Below are 15,069 nucleotides of genomic sequence, written 5' to 3' on the forward strand. Positions count from 1 at the left end.
CTAATCAATGTCACGGGGGATGCTGCCCTATTTACAGAAGTCTTGATCGTTGCTCAAACATTGCAGTTAAACTAAGGATATAAAATATTAAACCTATATCAATATTTAAAAAAAAAAAAAAAAAAAAAAAAAAGGACCAGCTTGAAAAAGTTTTGGAAAAAAAAGTTGTGGATATGAACATCTTAACATGGAGAACGGATATATTTGGCTTAAATATATGATACGACACACATGATATGACAATCACTACAATAAAAAAGGAAGAATCCTAACTATTGAATGTTCTTTGACAGACATTTGGTAAAAACCTTCATTTAGTTTTGGAATACAGTTGATATTTTTTCATTTATAAAAAACGTATACATTTAAAAGTTCCTTCACCATCGCTGATCAAATCCAAATGAGTTACTTACTTTTGCTTCCCATTCCATCCCAGCGACTGAGATGCCCAATAATAGTACTATTGTGATCGCCCCTATAATCCGGGTATCATTTATTTCATCCACCATAATAGCACCATGTTCCTATTAAACGGATAAACAGGGAGTAAATAAACATAGCATTCTGCCGTTTCAAGACTCCAATAAAAAGGAGTAGCAATATATTAATGATCAAAATAACGTGTGGTTTATCCTTAAAGAAACAAACCCCATGAGCTCCTCCTGAAAGATTATCTTGGTTGGCCGTGTGTAATACATTGTTAAATAAGTAGCATTGCTTGAAATGATTGAACTATGCATGGCCTGCTCAGCCAATCTCGAAGGAGGAACGTACCAGGGTTGGCAAACAATGCAATATAAATGTCATTAAGTCATTTTCAGCCACCATACCATTATTGACAAAAGAGCAGATATGGATTATCCTTCTACTATGTATTAGAGCTATGGCCTTCATCAGGTGTCCATGGAAAGAGACGAAAGGCAACAGGAAAGTGTTCTACAGGTACACTTCTCATAATATAATAATAAACACTGCATTGCAGGTTTTGGGATAGCTCCTCACTTTACAATGGCGTGGTAGCGATGCATATCTAGTTCATGTACTTGATTACCCAAAGATGATACAGGTACAATACATGTGAAGTCAAACTATGATATATTCAACTTATGATGGGTCCGTATGTGAGTTGAGGAGTACATGTATACCAAAAAAAAGCTATTTATAAGACAAGGGAATGCAACTCATTTCATCAAGGGTACTCAACTTTCCAATCCTTGGGGCCCGGTGTACAAGATAGAAAAGAAGGTATCCATGAAATTGTTAATGATTAAGTCTCTGGTACTCCCTATTATTTGTTACTCACTATCAATTAAAAATATTTTTAAAGAAGAAAATCCAGTTATTTTCCAGTAATACATTTCCTACCATATTAGAACCACTTGTGGCATCTCACCTTGTTATATAAATACAGAAAATCCTATGTCAATCATGCTGCAGTGGATAATTGCATGCTGATACATATTGATATACATATATAACTGATGCAGAAAACAAGAATTAAAGTGGTTAGACGAGACTCCAAAATGACCATAAACTAATCAACTCTACCAGAGCTACACTGAAATGTTTTATTTTACAACATTTAAACGATTCTCTCTCTCTCTCTCCTAAAGTTTGTTGTAATATACAGTCACAACAAAGTGTTATGTACGTAAAATACTGCAAAGTTCAGTCAATTAGAGATTATTGTATTTACCTCGAGTAATTCAACCACAGTCTCGGAAAAGCCCACCACGTACATAGCAACAGCTACAGCATTGGCGAAGGCGAAGATCAGCCCGATCGCACCTCCGAATTCAGGTCCCAAACTCCGTGAGATTAAGTAGTACGCACCTCCTGCACACAGAATGTTAAACAATTAAAGCTGAAATATGAATGAGACATACATTTTTTTTACAAGCATTCCAAATGCTACAAGAACAGCTGGGCGCCAGCGGCCTTCCGGAAGGAGACGGACCTTAACTATGACCAGATCTCAACTATCGGCCATGTTTCCCTTGGTGGAACAGCAACTACCTTTATAGGGGCAGCCTATACGAGTTCCAACTTATATATATGTAAATCTTTCAGGTATGGTCACCATGATGTGAATTCTAGACATCTACTGGAAACACCAAATGGCCTTGGCTTTGACAATCCTAGAGGAACTATTTACATAAAATAAGTTTATACTACAGCATCACTTCAAAGCCATCCGGTGAAGTGGGTCCCTCCGTGCTCCATTATTCATGTCAATCTGCTCAAAGCTTCCTGTGCACGTGGTTAGGAAGGCTCTCATTAGACCCCCCCTGGAAATCTCTTGTGAGCCATTGCTGGAGCTGGCCGGCAATAAGTATGCTGCCCATTCAAAATAAAAATAAAACAAAAAAAAGCTACTCGCCTGGCAGGTTTGCAACGTACGAGGGGAATACATAAAAATGTATTGAGAGGTTTGCCTAAGTTACCCCCTACATAGGAACGCATGGTAAAGCAGGATTTGTTGGCACTTTATAAATAGCTAAGTATCGAAATAATAAGTAAATGCATAATGGAAGCAAACAAGAAGGGTAAAGATGTGACATTTTGGCTCCAGCCCGATACTGAAGACCAGAAATTGCTGATATGTTCTTTTCTTGGAAACTAAGTGCTTTTTGAAAGACAGGAAGTTTTAAATGGCACTGAAGAGAGCTATTCTTAAGATCCAAATATATAATGTATGAGTTGGTCTAAAGCAATACCGTTCGAAAGTGGCCCTAGTTCATTTAAAGGCATTAAAAACATGGGCAAAAATGACAAGCAAAAAACCCCCCAAAAAAACACACAAAAACGATGGGGGAGGCGACAATCTGGAAATTTCAGGTTTGCATAGTTTGTATTAAACACAAAAAGAAAAGTCATGGAAACCGCGTTTAAAGTGTAACAATCTCCTATAGATGGCCATGTCACGTAAGAGCTGCACGGTAATCTTGCATCACAATGTGACACCATATAGCAATGTTTCACAGTAATAATTAAGAATCAATTTGCATATGAAATTAATATTATTATTATTATTAATCGACAACTTGTAATTCTGCTATTACAATGCAAAAATGACTTTCAATAACCTATATTTACAATGTATATTAGGGGTTTCATGCCTTTAAAGTTCTGGGAACATATGCATAAATGGGAAGGATATGGGTGAGACAATGCACACAAACATTGTTTTATGGGTCTGAATATCTTCGATTAAAATAAATTATGTAATCTCTACTATACCAAAAGGGTTAAAGAAAATTAATCTAGATTAAACAGTTTCATACACGCGCAGACCATTATTTTTCTGTCCAGTATATGGAAACTTGAAATAAAATGGCAAGACATGCTAAATGTCAATGCCTACTTCAGCAAAAAACGCGGTTGTTCGTGTTAGAATACATTGTTTCACTAAGATACTCCAATAGCACCCAGGCTGACTTACCCCCTCTCACAAAACCATTGGTAGCAATAGCCGATGTAGACAGTCCTGTGATGGTGGTCACAACAGTAGCCATTAGGATTACGACAAGAGTTAAACCTGTCAGGAGAAAAAAAATATATATATACTGATAGTAATAGTGTCAAATTAGGCCCATCAAAGCCTATAAAGTAACACAAACAAAAGTAAACTTAACTAAACGACATTTTGTATCACTCAAAGTAGCAGAATGAACCTCTGTTTCAGCTGAATAACTAGGGCCAAGATTGCTTAATACGGTTGGTAATATATATATATTAATAGGCTGCCTATCAGGAGAGCGCTCGTGAAGAATGCTTCATGAAGTATGTGCCCATGACGCACTTATTGAGCAATCTTGGGAGGCTCAGGATCCCCTGGTATGAACCCACAACACCCAGGGGTCCACTTACATGTATTGGGAGACATTGCTTTTAGTATTACTGGAAAAAACATTAAGTGTGCTTTACAGCTCTCCTATCCAGAATTATTTTGAGTTCTGTTTGGCGACAGCGAAAATAATTGGTCCTTGAAGCCAAAAGAGCTGGGAACGTCTTGACTGGTAGTGGCAAAAACAATTTAAACCTGGCACCCTTGGAGTATGAAACTCAGAAACAGGTCTTCTTCACTTCATAAAGTCTCACTGCCTGGAAAATCACTGACAGAGACTCTATTGTCCGTCTTATAAAGAGGCATTTTATGAAGTTCCTGTAGGACATCGTTACCGTGTCTACCATAGTTTCTAAAATAGCAACATTTTGAATTGGCTAGGAGTTTAAATATACATCAACATGAAACCACCATTTGCTGGAGTTCAGAAATGCTGTTTCATGAGAGCTGAGGTAGCCTCAAACACCACCAAAGTTTGGAGTCACTCAGAACAGAAAAGCAAATTCCATCCAACATGAAATTGTTATTGTAGCTGGAAATGGCTAATTTTTAATGGAATATCTTCATAGGCGTAAAGAGGCCCTTTATCAACAACCATCGCTCCTGTGTTCCAATGATGGGTTGTGTTTGCTAATCTATGTTTACGTTTAAAAGGTTAATTGATCACTAAGAAAAAACATTTTGCAATTATAGCACAGCTAGAAATTTGCTCATTTCCCATGAGAACATCTAAGTGACCCCAAACTTTTGAACGGTACTGTATTTCTAGCCTGATAGTCCGCGCCACTTGGAAGAGAGATTTCAAGTGCACTCCATGGAACATTACAAAATGCTAATTCATCTCTCAGGAAGACATCAAAGCCGTCTTTACAGCACTTTGGTGAATATTACTTTTTCCATTCCTTTGGCCTGCCTGGAATTTCACAAGCAGGTTATACAGAAGACTAGATATGCACTCAAACGCTGACTTACTGTTAACCATGTGAATACCGAAAATCCACTGTATTTGATACAGATCTGTTTTTTTGCTTGTTTTTTGTTTGTTTTTTAGGACATGCTGCAGATCGTTGGGCACCAGTAATAAGTTTAGGAACCATGGCTACCTGGTTTATGCTTGTGCCTTGAAACGGTTCTTGGGAGCATGTTTCTAAAACGTTCAGAATTTTTTTCTACCTTCATCATAAGTTCTGGAGACAAAAGAAAAAAAAATTCCAGAAACCTACCAATGCCAGCCTGGCCAACAATCCATGATAACCGGATAAAGAGCATCACACCCCATATATTTAGCATGCATCTCACCTAGGCAGAGAAAAAGAGCAAAAAAGTACAAACAAAATATTAGTACAAACAGATGAAAGACCAGTGGGCGTAATGGACACTTACTACAGGGATTGCACTGAAAATGGTTGTACAGAAGTATGGATTTAACATTTTTGATGTGTGGTAAATAAGAGATTTTTGGTCTAGTGTCCCATAAAGCAGACACGGCCCTTTAAAACCAATGGGAGCCCTTTCCACACACGTGCACTGGGGTCCCACTAAATGAGCCACACGGCTACCATGCACGCATATGATGCTTACGTTTGTGACAAAGACACGGTTCGTTTATCAGGCGATCTTTAATTAACCCCCGTCATTACCGCTCAAACATCGCTACTTAGCAAAGAAGAAAGAATTTGTGTCATAGTAACGGGAAAACATCAGCAAAGTATCACAGATTAATGTATTTAAATGAGTGGTGAGAGCAACAGATCCAGCGTGTGAGAATGGTGTGAGAACGGCAAGCAACCGAGAAAGAAAAAAAAAAGAAAGTTTCAACATTGTTGCAAATAATATAAAATGAGCTTCCACCGCAGACGCTTGATTTATAATTGGTGAATGTACACAAATTAAAATGTATACTTTACTTGGATTAAAAAAAAAAAAAGGCTGAAGCAAAACGTGAAAGACTGTCTTCCAGAGACAAAGGAATATAAAAGGGCTTTTCTACCTTCTAAATGACTAGAGATGGATGATCATCAACGAGTCTCTGACTTACGTCCTTCTCGTTGCTCGGAGGGTCATCAGTTTCACCAACACACCGGATCAGGTTACCTGACCAGGCATCTGCCTCCAGTCTCCCTCATAAGGCTGGCCTGGACACCAATTACCCTTCTAACCCCTGGGCCAGCCTGCTACTGGAAATGCAATTTAAACCAACCACATCCTAAACCATTATCTGATCATGATCGGCTACACACCAGAAGATTTTCTCACAATGGCTCACTAATAATCTGTATAATCACACTGTATAATCCTGGGCCTCCTCCCCTAATCCATGATCCCATCCAACTTGCTTAAAATTCTTCTAATCTTTAATGAAAAGAGATATTCTAGGACATATCCTAGTCGGTTATTAATACCCTTATACGAAATAATTGAAGGACAATACTTAAACTGTTTTAAAAAGGAGTAATCCGGGGTAAAGGGGTAATTTCCTCTTGTGAAAAAGCTTGACATGGACTCTAGTGCCAATGCGGCTTTTAAGTATGTTTGCACAATAATAAAGTCAGCTTACTACAAGAACGATTCTTTCTACGTAGATATGGAAAACTAACTTCTTGCCAATTTCCCTTAATGGAAAAAGTCAATGAGTCTCCTGTGGGGAAATGCGTGGCAGGACTACAACGGCATCTAACGCGATTATAACAACCTTTATTAAAACTGTCTTTCAAATAACTTAAAACTGGAAAAGCAATACGTTACATGCTTTGAAACAATCATTCATCATTAAAGTGCTGTTCCACCTGCTCTGCCGAACAGTTTCACAACTAAATACAGCAGCATCCCTAGTACTGCGGCATAACCAAACCCTTCAAAAGAGATTATTCTCATTCATTATTTTTGCCGGAAACACTTAAACGTCACATGACTAAAAACGTAAACAAGACTATAGACAGCAGAATTTCCTTTAAGTGTGTGTTTTTTTTTTTTGTTAAATTCTCTTTTTATACCTTAGATCTGGCTCATATGGGGAGCTTACAATCTGAATAAAGCTCCAAACCAGAGCTTGGTGATATTCTGCATCATGTAATTATTATAACTGAAAGGCGCCTTCACAGATCCATGTTGACGGTAAGCGACGTCAACAAGAGAGGAGAACATTACTGACATCATTAAAGGGACTCTCCGGACGTCACATGCACATTTTTGCATGGTCGGTCTTGCAAATGTCTGGGGGCTTCTGCAGAATCCCCCTACATACAATTGCCCCTTTTGCTACCTCCAGCTAAAAGCCCTGCAGCAGATGCATTCGGCCAAAAGTACCTCCAGTCACATCCAGCACTGGCTCTGTCGAACACTCGATGAAGGGGTCTACTTAGACCCCGGAGTGCCAGGGAAACGAGTGCCTTTAACTCTTTAAGGTGAGCTGAAAATCTTTTTCACAAATGCAATGATAATGTCTTAAAGAAATCAAAACATTTCCGAAGAAAGCCATTCTAAAAAATGTAAACTAAACAGGCTTACCAGTACACCTTTAATCCAGCCAAACTTCACTACGCCTTTACTCTCTGCAACATGATTGGTGACCGTGTCACCGGTTGGAGTGCCTTCTTCTCCATTTGCGAAGCCATCTTCGAAGGGTTCCTAAAATATAGGTAGAGAAAATCAGACTTACTAAATGGGAAGGTAAAAGCTATAATATATATATATATATATATATATATATATATATATATATATATATATATATATATATATATATATATACATACATACACACATAGGACAGACTGGTCTACAAGAAACCGCCTTAATAGAAACCGTTAAGTCTAGATCAAAGGGTAGATGTTAAGGAAATTGCTAAGTGAATATGCATCAAACTTCCAGATTCCTTATGCCTTATACACCACTTTATAAAGCTTTGTGATTGAGTCACATCAAGGAATAACAAAGGCTTGGAACGGTTTAATCATTGCCGAACAATGATTACTTGAATCAAGTGCTTATGGAGTAAATCAAGGTTATTATGACTTCGATTGTATTTAAACAGAAAAGCAGGCAGTAAAATGTTGACGTGCAGCCTCAGGAGTGCTATCCCCTTACCACTTCATTTCCGAACTTGCCCAATGTTTTGAAAAATGATGCAAAAACTCCAGAGGATTAGAAGCCCAAGAATAAAGTCTGAGCTGCTTTATATCAACAAAACCTGCATATTTATTTTCACAGAAGGTATTTACGCAAAAGATTAGACAATTGCCACTATGAGAGGACTTAAGTGGTGTATTATCTTGTAAAAATGCTTTATTATTTGTTGAGGCTAATTGCTTTTACACTTTGCAGCTGAATAACCGTGCAAAAGCGTTCCTTACTGCCCCGTGGCAGAGAGTAGAAGCAGTGGCGTGTTCTGGCCTAGGCCGACTACCTCCTGAAGGCACCTGGCCCGTGTCTTCTTCTACATGGGCTGCAGCTTTATGGGCCAGCTGGGGATATCTGGTCAACCTTGTAAATGGCCTGTTGACATGACAAACAGGCCTCTGGTTCATCCTATGCCATTTATAAGGAAATGTATATGAATGGGACTGAGAAGATCCCATGAACTGGGCAATTTTACTACCAGCTCTTACATTTTGGGCCCATTCTAGACCTGAAACAACGAATCGATAACGGGAATCGTTGTCGACGATTTCCGTTATCGATTAATCGAGTGATGGATTCGTCGTTGGAGCGCTCGGCTCCTTTCACTTACCTCCGCCAGCGTTCCCCCGTTTCTGCTGCAGAGCTCTGTAGTGTCCGTCTGCTTGAAGTTACGTAATGACGGATGTGACGCGCGTGAACGATGAAGATTTGAATAAAGTTTTGCGGTTGAACGTTGTAAGTGGAACGATGCGGTAGGAGAGAGAGAGAGAGAGAGAGAGAGAGAGAGAGAGAGAGAGAGAGAGAGAGAGAGAGAGAGAGAGAGAGAGAGAGAGAGAGAGAGAGAGAGAGAGAGAGAGAGAGAGAGGAGAGAGAGAGAGAGAGAGAGAGAGAGAGAGAGAGAGAGAGAGAGAGAGAGAGAGAGAGAGAGAGAGAGAGAGAGAGAGAGAGAGAGAGAGAGAGAGAGAGAGAGAGAGAGAGAGATTGATTGCCGGGTGGGAAACTGATGGGGCAGAGTGTGGGTGGGTGCAGGGCATTTCATGAAATTATTACATTTTTTTTATCCGATTAATCGAAAAAATAATCGGCCGATTAATCGATTATTAAAATAATCGTTAGTTGCAGCCCTAGCCCATTCAATACTAAATTTTATATAGATGCTACCCTTTTCGCTTGATCATCACGGTCTATAAATCGCCATAGATATAAATGCATATTAATGGAATCCAATATGATTATGTGTGCTGCCGAGAATAGTCACAATTACCACCACCACAATAATAAAGCGGCAGGGAACAGATCGGACACTATAGCTTTAAATCTAGTGACGTGTTACAACACATTTCAGCGATGACATGCAGAAGATGTCTCTGTATCGCTTTCCCATGGGAAAGGCTTCAGTCGGTGTCAGCTTTGTGATGAAAGGTCCAATAAAAGGCCAATAAACCTTTCATTGTGACAGTACTACTGTCCATATTCAGTTGTATAAATATATTTTTTTATTATTGTTTTTAAGAATGAGTATTAATATGGTGTAGAACATTTCGTAGGAAAAAAAAAAAGTGGAATCCCCCAGGAATATAACATCCGGTTCACTCGGCTCCAAGAAGTTATGAACGCAGATAAAACACATAAATAGATGACATGCGTATGTAATATATCAAATTCAAGATGAAATAAATTAACCATTTGATGCAGGTTTCTCTCTCACTGGGCTGCTTTAAGGATTAGGTTTTATATTTGAAGAAATCAAAACTCAGCCGCCAGAACATTCATAACTTGCTATCCTGTCCTTTAATGCTTTTAAGTACTAAAAATACCTTTTACTGGTATTTTACATAAACTATTAAAAACATCAACTGTTCCTTCAACACGTAAAACAAAGACTTGATCACAGACGAGAGACTTGGTGATATATTTTTTGCCTTCACGCTTGTTAAAGCGATGGAGCTCACTGGTGGTGAGTATATCACGTATGCATACTGGTTTGACCAACTGCACCACACTGGGGGGGCAATGTAAATTCATTGGGCGAGGGGATTCCGTTGAGGCTATATGTATTAAAGTGCAAATGCTGACCAGAGGGTCACCGTCCATCCAATCAGAGATCATATTTAGTTGACTGGTCTTTTTGGTTAAGGCGCATGTAAACTAAATAACAAAACAATACCCCCCCCCCTTTCAGTGCAAAGAGCTCTGAACCAACATGAGCGCCACCTCCCCGGCAGAGCGGGGGTTTGTTTGTTTTGTGTGTCTGGAGACTGTTGATTGAACAGTAGAGAAAAGCAGCTGTTTTCCAACAGGAAGGAATAACTATTCAATCTGTATCTTAAATCTCAATATAAACTAAAGTGTAATTATCACAGCCAGTCCAAAAATTATTCTCAACGACCATTTCAAGCATTTCTCGCCGCGTTTGGGAAAACACAGAAAAAAAAAAAATATATAATAAAAGGCATAATCAAAGCATCAACATAACATCACTTACAAGAAAGCACTCTAATTCTACAGTCATTCACACAACTAAAAAAATTCAGAGTATAAAGCCCTTTTAAGAAATCACTGAAGTGCGAGGCTGTATCTTCTGCACATGGGGCACGTCGTCTGGGCCATTGGCATTCTAGCTTGGCGAACACGTAGATGTGTCATCTGGCCGAAAGGGGGAACGTCAAGAAATTTTCACACCTGGGAACGTCCCAGGGCAGGATACCCAGAGCTCCCAACATGAAAAAACGTTTTAGGAATGGGAGATTAATGGGGAGGGATATGAGCCTCGCCACAGGAGGAGGCTGGAAAAAAAAAATGTAACATTTAGGAAGCCACATTGTGCTTATCTAACACACCAGCAGCCTCAAAATCTATTTATGCCCTCGTCAAAAATACCGTATTTGCTCGATTATAAGACTAGGTTTTTTTCAGAGCAAATGCTCTGAAAAATACCCCTCATCTTATAATCGAGGTCGTCTTCTAATCAGACCTCAAAAAAAAATGTCCGCTGGGGCCAGGCTGCTTACCGGTGCTTTGTTCGCGAGCAGCGTCTCTTCTACTAGCAGCAGGAGAACAGGAAGCTAGCAGAGTGTCACATAATTCTGCCTCCCCCTTCCTTTTAACCCCCTATATGCCACTCTGCCCCATGATATGCCTTTTAACCCCCTATATGCCACTCTGGCATATAGGGGGTTAAAAGGCATATCATGGTTGGCAAATAAAAGGAAGTTAAAAAATATATATTTTTCTCAATCATAGCTTTTATTAAATATGAAAAAAATGTTTACATGAATTAATATTTACTAGTAAAACTTTTTTTCCTATAGGGTAGTCTTATATTCAGGCTTTTTTTCCTAAATTAATATTTAGATTTTGGGGGGTCGTCTTATAACCGAGCAAATACGGTACATGCTGGGAAAGTTTCTGTTTTTCCCCCGATTACTTTTTTATGATCACAGCTGTCAGAAAGCCTGCTATTTTTTTTCTCGCCAAGTAGGACATTTCACACGGGTATAATGTGGGCAGGTGTTACAGACTATATACGATCTGATCATGGACTTGTCTCAGCTTGAGCTCTGTAGAGACAGGATTTGCTTGCGAGGGAGATAGCTTGTTTAAACTTGCCGCACAGTAATTACAGTGATAAAGTCTACACACTGTCGCTAAAACATTTAGTATACAATAATTGTTCCTCGTTATATGTCAAATGGTCACTACAGCAGGGCTTGAGAAACCACTTCCCGGCACCCAGGTTTCCGCAGGGCTGCCACCATGAATCCGGCACCCTATGTTTTTCCCTGGGGGCACGGTGAAGAGGGTGCCTGAGGCTCCCAGCGCGGGGCCAAGTAATGCACGGCACGGGTGTGTGTAAGGGGGTGTTTGTCCGCTAAAATGGGAAATCTTCTCCTTTGTCAACTGGTAGACTTTAAAAGGGTCCTAACACCCAAAGGAATGTTTCTTTCAGGGATAATTGAAGCGTTTCTCTCCTTAAGTTATAGCTTTTCTTGTCACCGCACCCTTACACACACATCTATAAGATTTAAGTTCTTCAGTGCATTTTCCCTCTATTCCACGCTGTTTATATTGTATTGTTAAGCACTCCGACAGGAAATAAAACATTTCGGTTGTTATATCCCTTTAAATCGGGACTAAATAGTGCTTAGCTACGCAAGAGGTGTCAGCATTTTATATGTCAACAGCATGCAGTAGGATTCTGCTTAGGCAAAGTGAATACAGTCACATAGAAGGGAAAGTGCAGAACTACAGATAGTGAAACTCTGAATTGTGATAAAAGGAACGCAAAGCATAGCCCTCAAAATTTGAATTTTAATTTAGGAAAAAAGAGGAAGCCTGAATATAAGACTAACCTATAGGAAAAAAAAGTTTTACTAGTAAATATTACCGTAATTCACATATAAACTATTTTTGTAATAATAAAAACTTTGATTGAGAAAAATGAATTTGTTTTTAATTTTCTTTTATTTGCCAACCTGCCCTGCCCCCTGTTATGCACATCTGCCCCCAGGCTTGCCACTCTGCCCCCTAGATATACCTTATACCCCTATATGCCACTCAACCCCCCCACCTTATCAATGCATCCCCAGACTTGTCCCCCAAGCTCCAGAGCCCCTGGTGTCTAGCGGGACAGCGGGTAGACGTGTGGCCGATGAACGTAGACAACCTCTGCTGCTGCCCGGCACTTCTGCTGGGGCTTCTATGACGGAGCGCAGAAGGTCACGGCAAGCCGGCGTTTCCCCGGAGGAAGTGCCGGGCAGCAGCAGAGGTTGTCTGCCAGCATCGTGCAGACGTCTACTGCACCACAGACGTACGGGCAGACTTACAAAACTCAGCGGCCGAGGGACAATGAGGTAAGTGGATTAACACACACCCCCAAAAATATGAATCGGGGCATCCTAGTGGAGGGTATGAAGGGTAAATAATGTTGGGTGAAGAGATTGAGGGGGATGATTATCATAGGGAATGGAAATTATAGTGAGGAGGAATATGATGATGAGAGGTACGAGTATGGTGGTTGGGGGACAGGACATGAATATAATGATGGTGGGTTTAAATATATGGGTCTGGGGCAGCTCTACACATATACAAAAAGCCACTCCAACACCATATACTTACACATACATACATGCACATGCTCTCCAAACACTATACACGTACGTATCATTTTTATTATTGAGGTTGTAGATCTTGCTCAATTGATCTATACCTTCACCGCAGGCTTTGCATGTGATGGTCAGTTGATCTCTCACACACTGCACATTACTGTGAATATGATTGCTGTGTGATGCTTTTTTCTCAATGAAAAAGGAGTGCGGCGCGCGCACACGTACAATTCTGAGGAAGTGGCCCGCTGCAGAAAAAACGCAGCCGTTTTTTGGGTTTTTTGTGTTCACATTACATTAGGGAAAATAAACCCTTTTTTAATTCTAGATCCAGACACAGAACTGTAGGAATTTAATACAAAGGAATTATTTCCTATTATTCACGCCTTTATGTATGTGTATTATAATAAGCACTCAGGCTAAAGGTAGTTTATGATACAAGGCATTTGAATAACAAAAGTATTCGCCAACAATAAGCATGAAAACACCTATGAATTAAATCACTTATTCGCAGGAAATGAGATCAAGCCTCTTCAGAGTTGGCCGTAAAGATTATGCAGCTTCAGGAGGATTATAGAATATAAAAGCTGCGTTTCATACGGCCTCTCCAAAACCGAACTGTACTTGAAAACAGAAAACAAACAATAAAAAGAAAAAAACGGACTGAAAAGCCTATCAGATGTCATAGGGAATCCGAAAAGGAAGAATTGAAAGGGATACTAAAAAGCCAGCTTTATATCATATAGCAACATTCCATATTGCTTGATTTTCTAGCATAAAGGTAAGCGTAGGGATGCGATAGTTGACTTTGAAGGGACACACCAGCCATTATATGCACTTTAATGTGTATGGCAGCTGCACGGTTGCTTGAAATTCTTTGTGTGACGCAAACGCTGCCATTGATTTTAAGGGGGTGGCTTTCTTGCCACTCACTGGCTGCTCCAAGCAGCCAATCAGGGTTAAAAATCTTTGGACCATGGACAAGGACAGCTGCAGCTTCTACTTCAGGTAAGTCCTTTATATGTGGCTGTGACAATGGGAAATACCCACTTAAACATAGTGACCAAGAACAAAAATGGAACTCTACAGAGGTTCATGCAGGGTCATGAACACTTTCCGATTATTGAAATGAAAGCAGTGAATGTAATTTATCTGACATTTGTTTTCTCTACCTAAAGAAGGCCCTTTTTTCCTTAAACTAAGGCATGTATTGCTACATTTTTTTAAATATATATACTATTTTTAATATGTCTTAAATATTAAAAAGATCAAAAACGACAAAAACAAAACCTTTAATTTATATAACTGGACTGGAGATGCTAGATACGCACGTGGCAGGTTTCAAGCCTGCCTACGTATAGCAGAGCACAGGTGTGAGTTAAACTGCTGGGATCCCTCGGGAAAGTGCAGAAGGACGCCTATTTATAAAACGCAGGATGGAGGCAAAGCACACAAACCATTACACAATCAGAGAAGAGTAAAAAATAATAATAAAAATCCACTTCACTCACACATTATGTACATAAGTTAAATACGCAAAGGTTTTTCTAATTCACATTCTGAAAATGTATATAAATCCCTAGTACACCTGGAAACACCATGATTTGGCTATGATGATAATTCCAGCCATGCCAAGCAGGAAAATCTGCGCACTACATTCAGCGTGGTGGAGCTCTCCGGGGAGAGAAATATTAGCATTACTGAAACACGGGGTTGGAATGCCAAGCTTCTGTTACAATGTCTGGCGCTGCTAAACGAACAGAGCTGGACGATGAATTTCTCGAGGGGGCTCCATATCCCACGCAAGGAGTGCAGCCCAAGAGGAAGAATGGATCTGGTCTCTACTGAGGGGTCCTACCCTTTCCGGAGCAGCTCTTACACATGACGAGGGAGGCAAGTGGTCTCTCGAGCCTCTGGGATAAATAATATGAATAAATATTTGTCAATTTTTAAAAAAATACCTTCATGCACTGGATCTTCCCTTGCTGATTTGGTAGC

General features: G+C 39.7%; 1 protein-coding gene across 4 annotated transcripts in view; it reads right to left on the reverse strand.

Moving 5' to 3' along the window:
* SLC12A2 (solute carrier family 12 member 2) overlaps positions 1–15,069 on the reverse strand; it is a 55,003-nt gene that overhangs the window by 26,122 nt on the left and 13,812 nt on the right. For all 4 annotated transcript variants that reach the window (XM_053473711.1, XM_053473699.1, XM_053473704.1 and 1 more), the window contains 5 exons: positions 7,355–7,474; positions 5,071–5,146; positions 3,443–3,538; positions 1,697–1,836; positions 414–524 (listed from right to left, as the gene is read on the reverse strand). In XM_053473711.1, coding sequence (XP_053329686.1) covers positions 414–524; positions 1,697–1,836; positions 3,443–3,538; positions 5,071–5,146; positions 7,355–7,474 — 543 coding nt within the window. The remainder of the gene's footprint in view (positions 1–413; positions 525–1,696; positions 1,837–3,442; positions 3,539–5,070; positions 5,147–7,354; positions 7,475–15,069) is intronic.

Source organism: Spea bombifrons, chromosome 1 (assembly GCF_027358695.1).
Source record: "Spea bombifrons isolate aSpeBom1 chromosome 1, aSpeBom1.2.pri, whole genome shotgun sequence".
In the NCBI taxonomy this organism is placed as follows: domain Eukaryota; kingdom Metazoa; phylum Chordata; class Amphibia; order Anura; family Pelobatidae; genus Spea; species Spea bombifrons.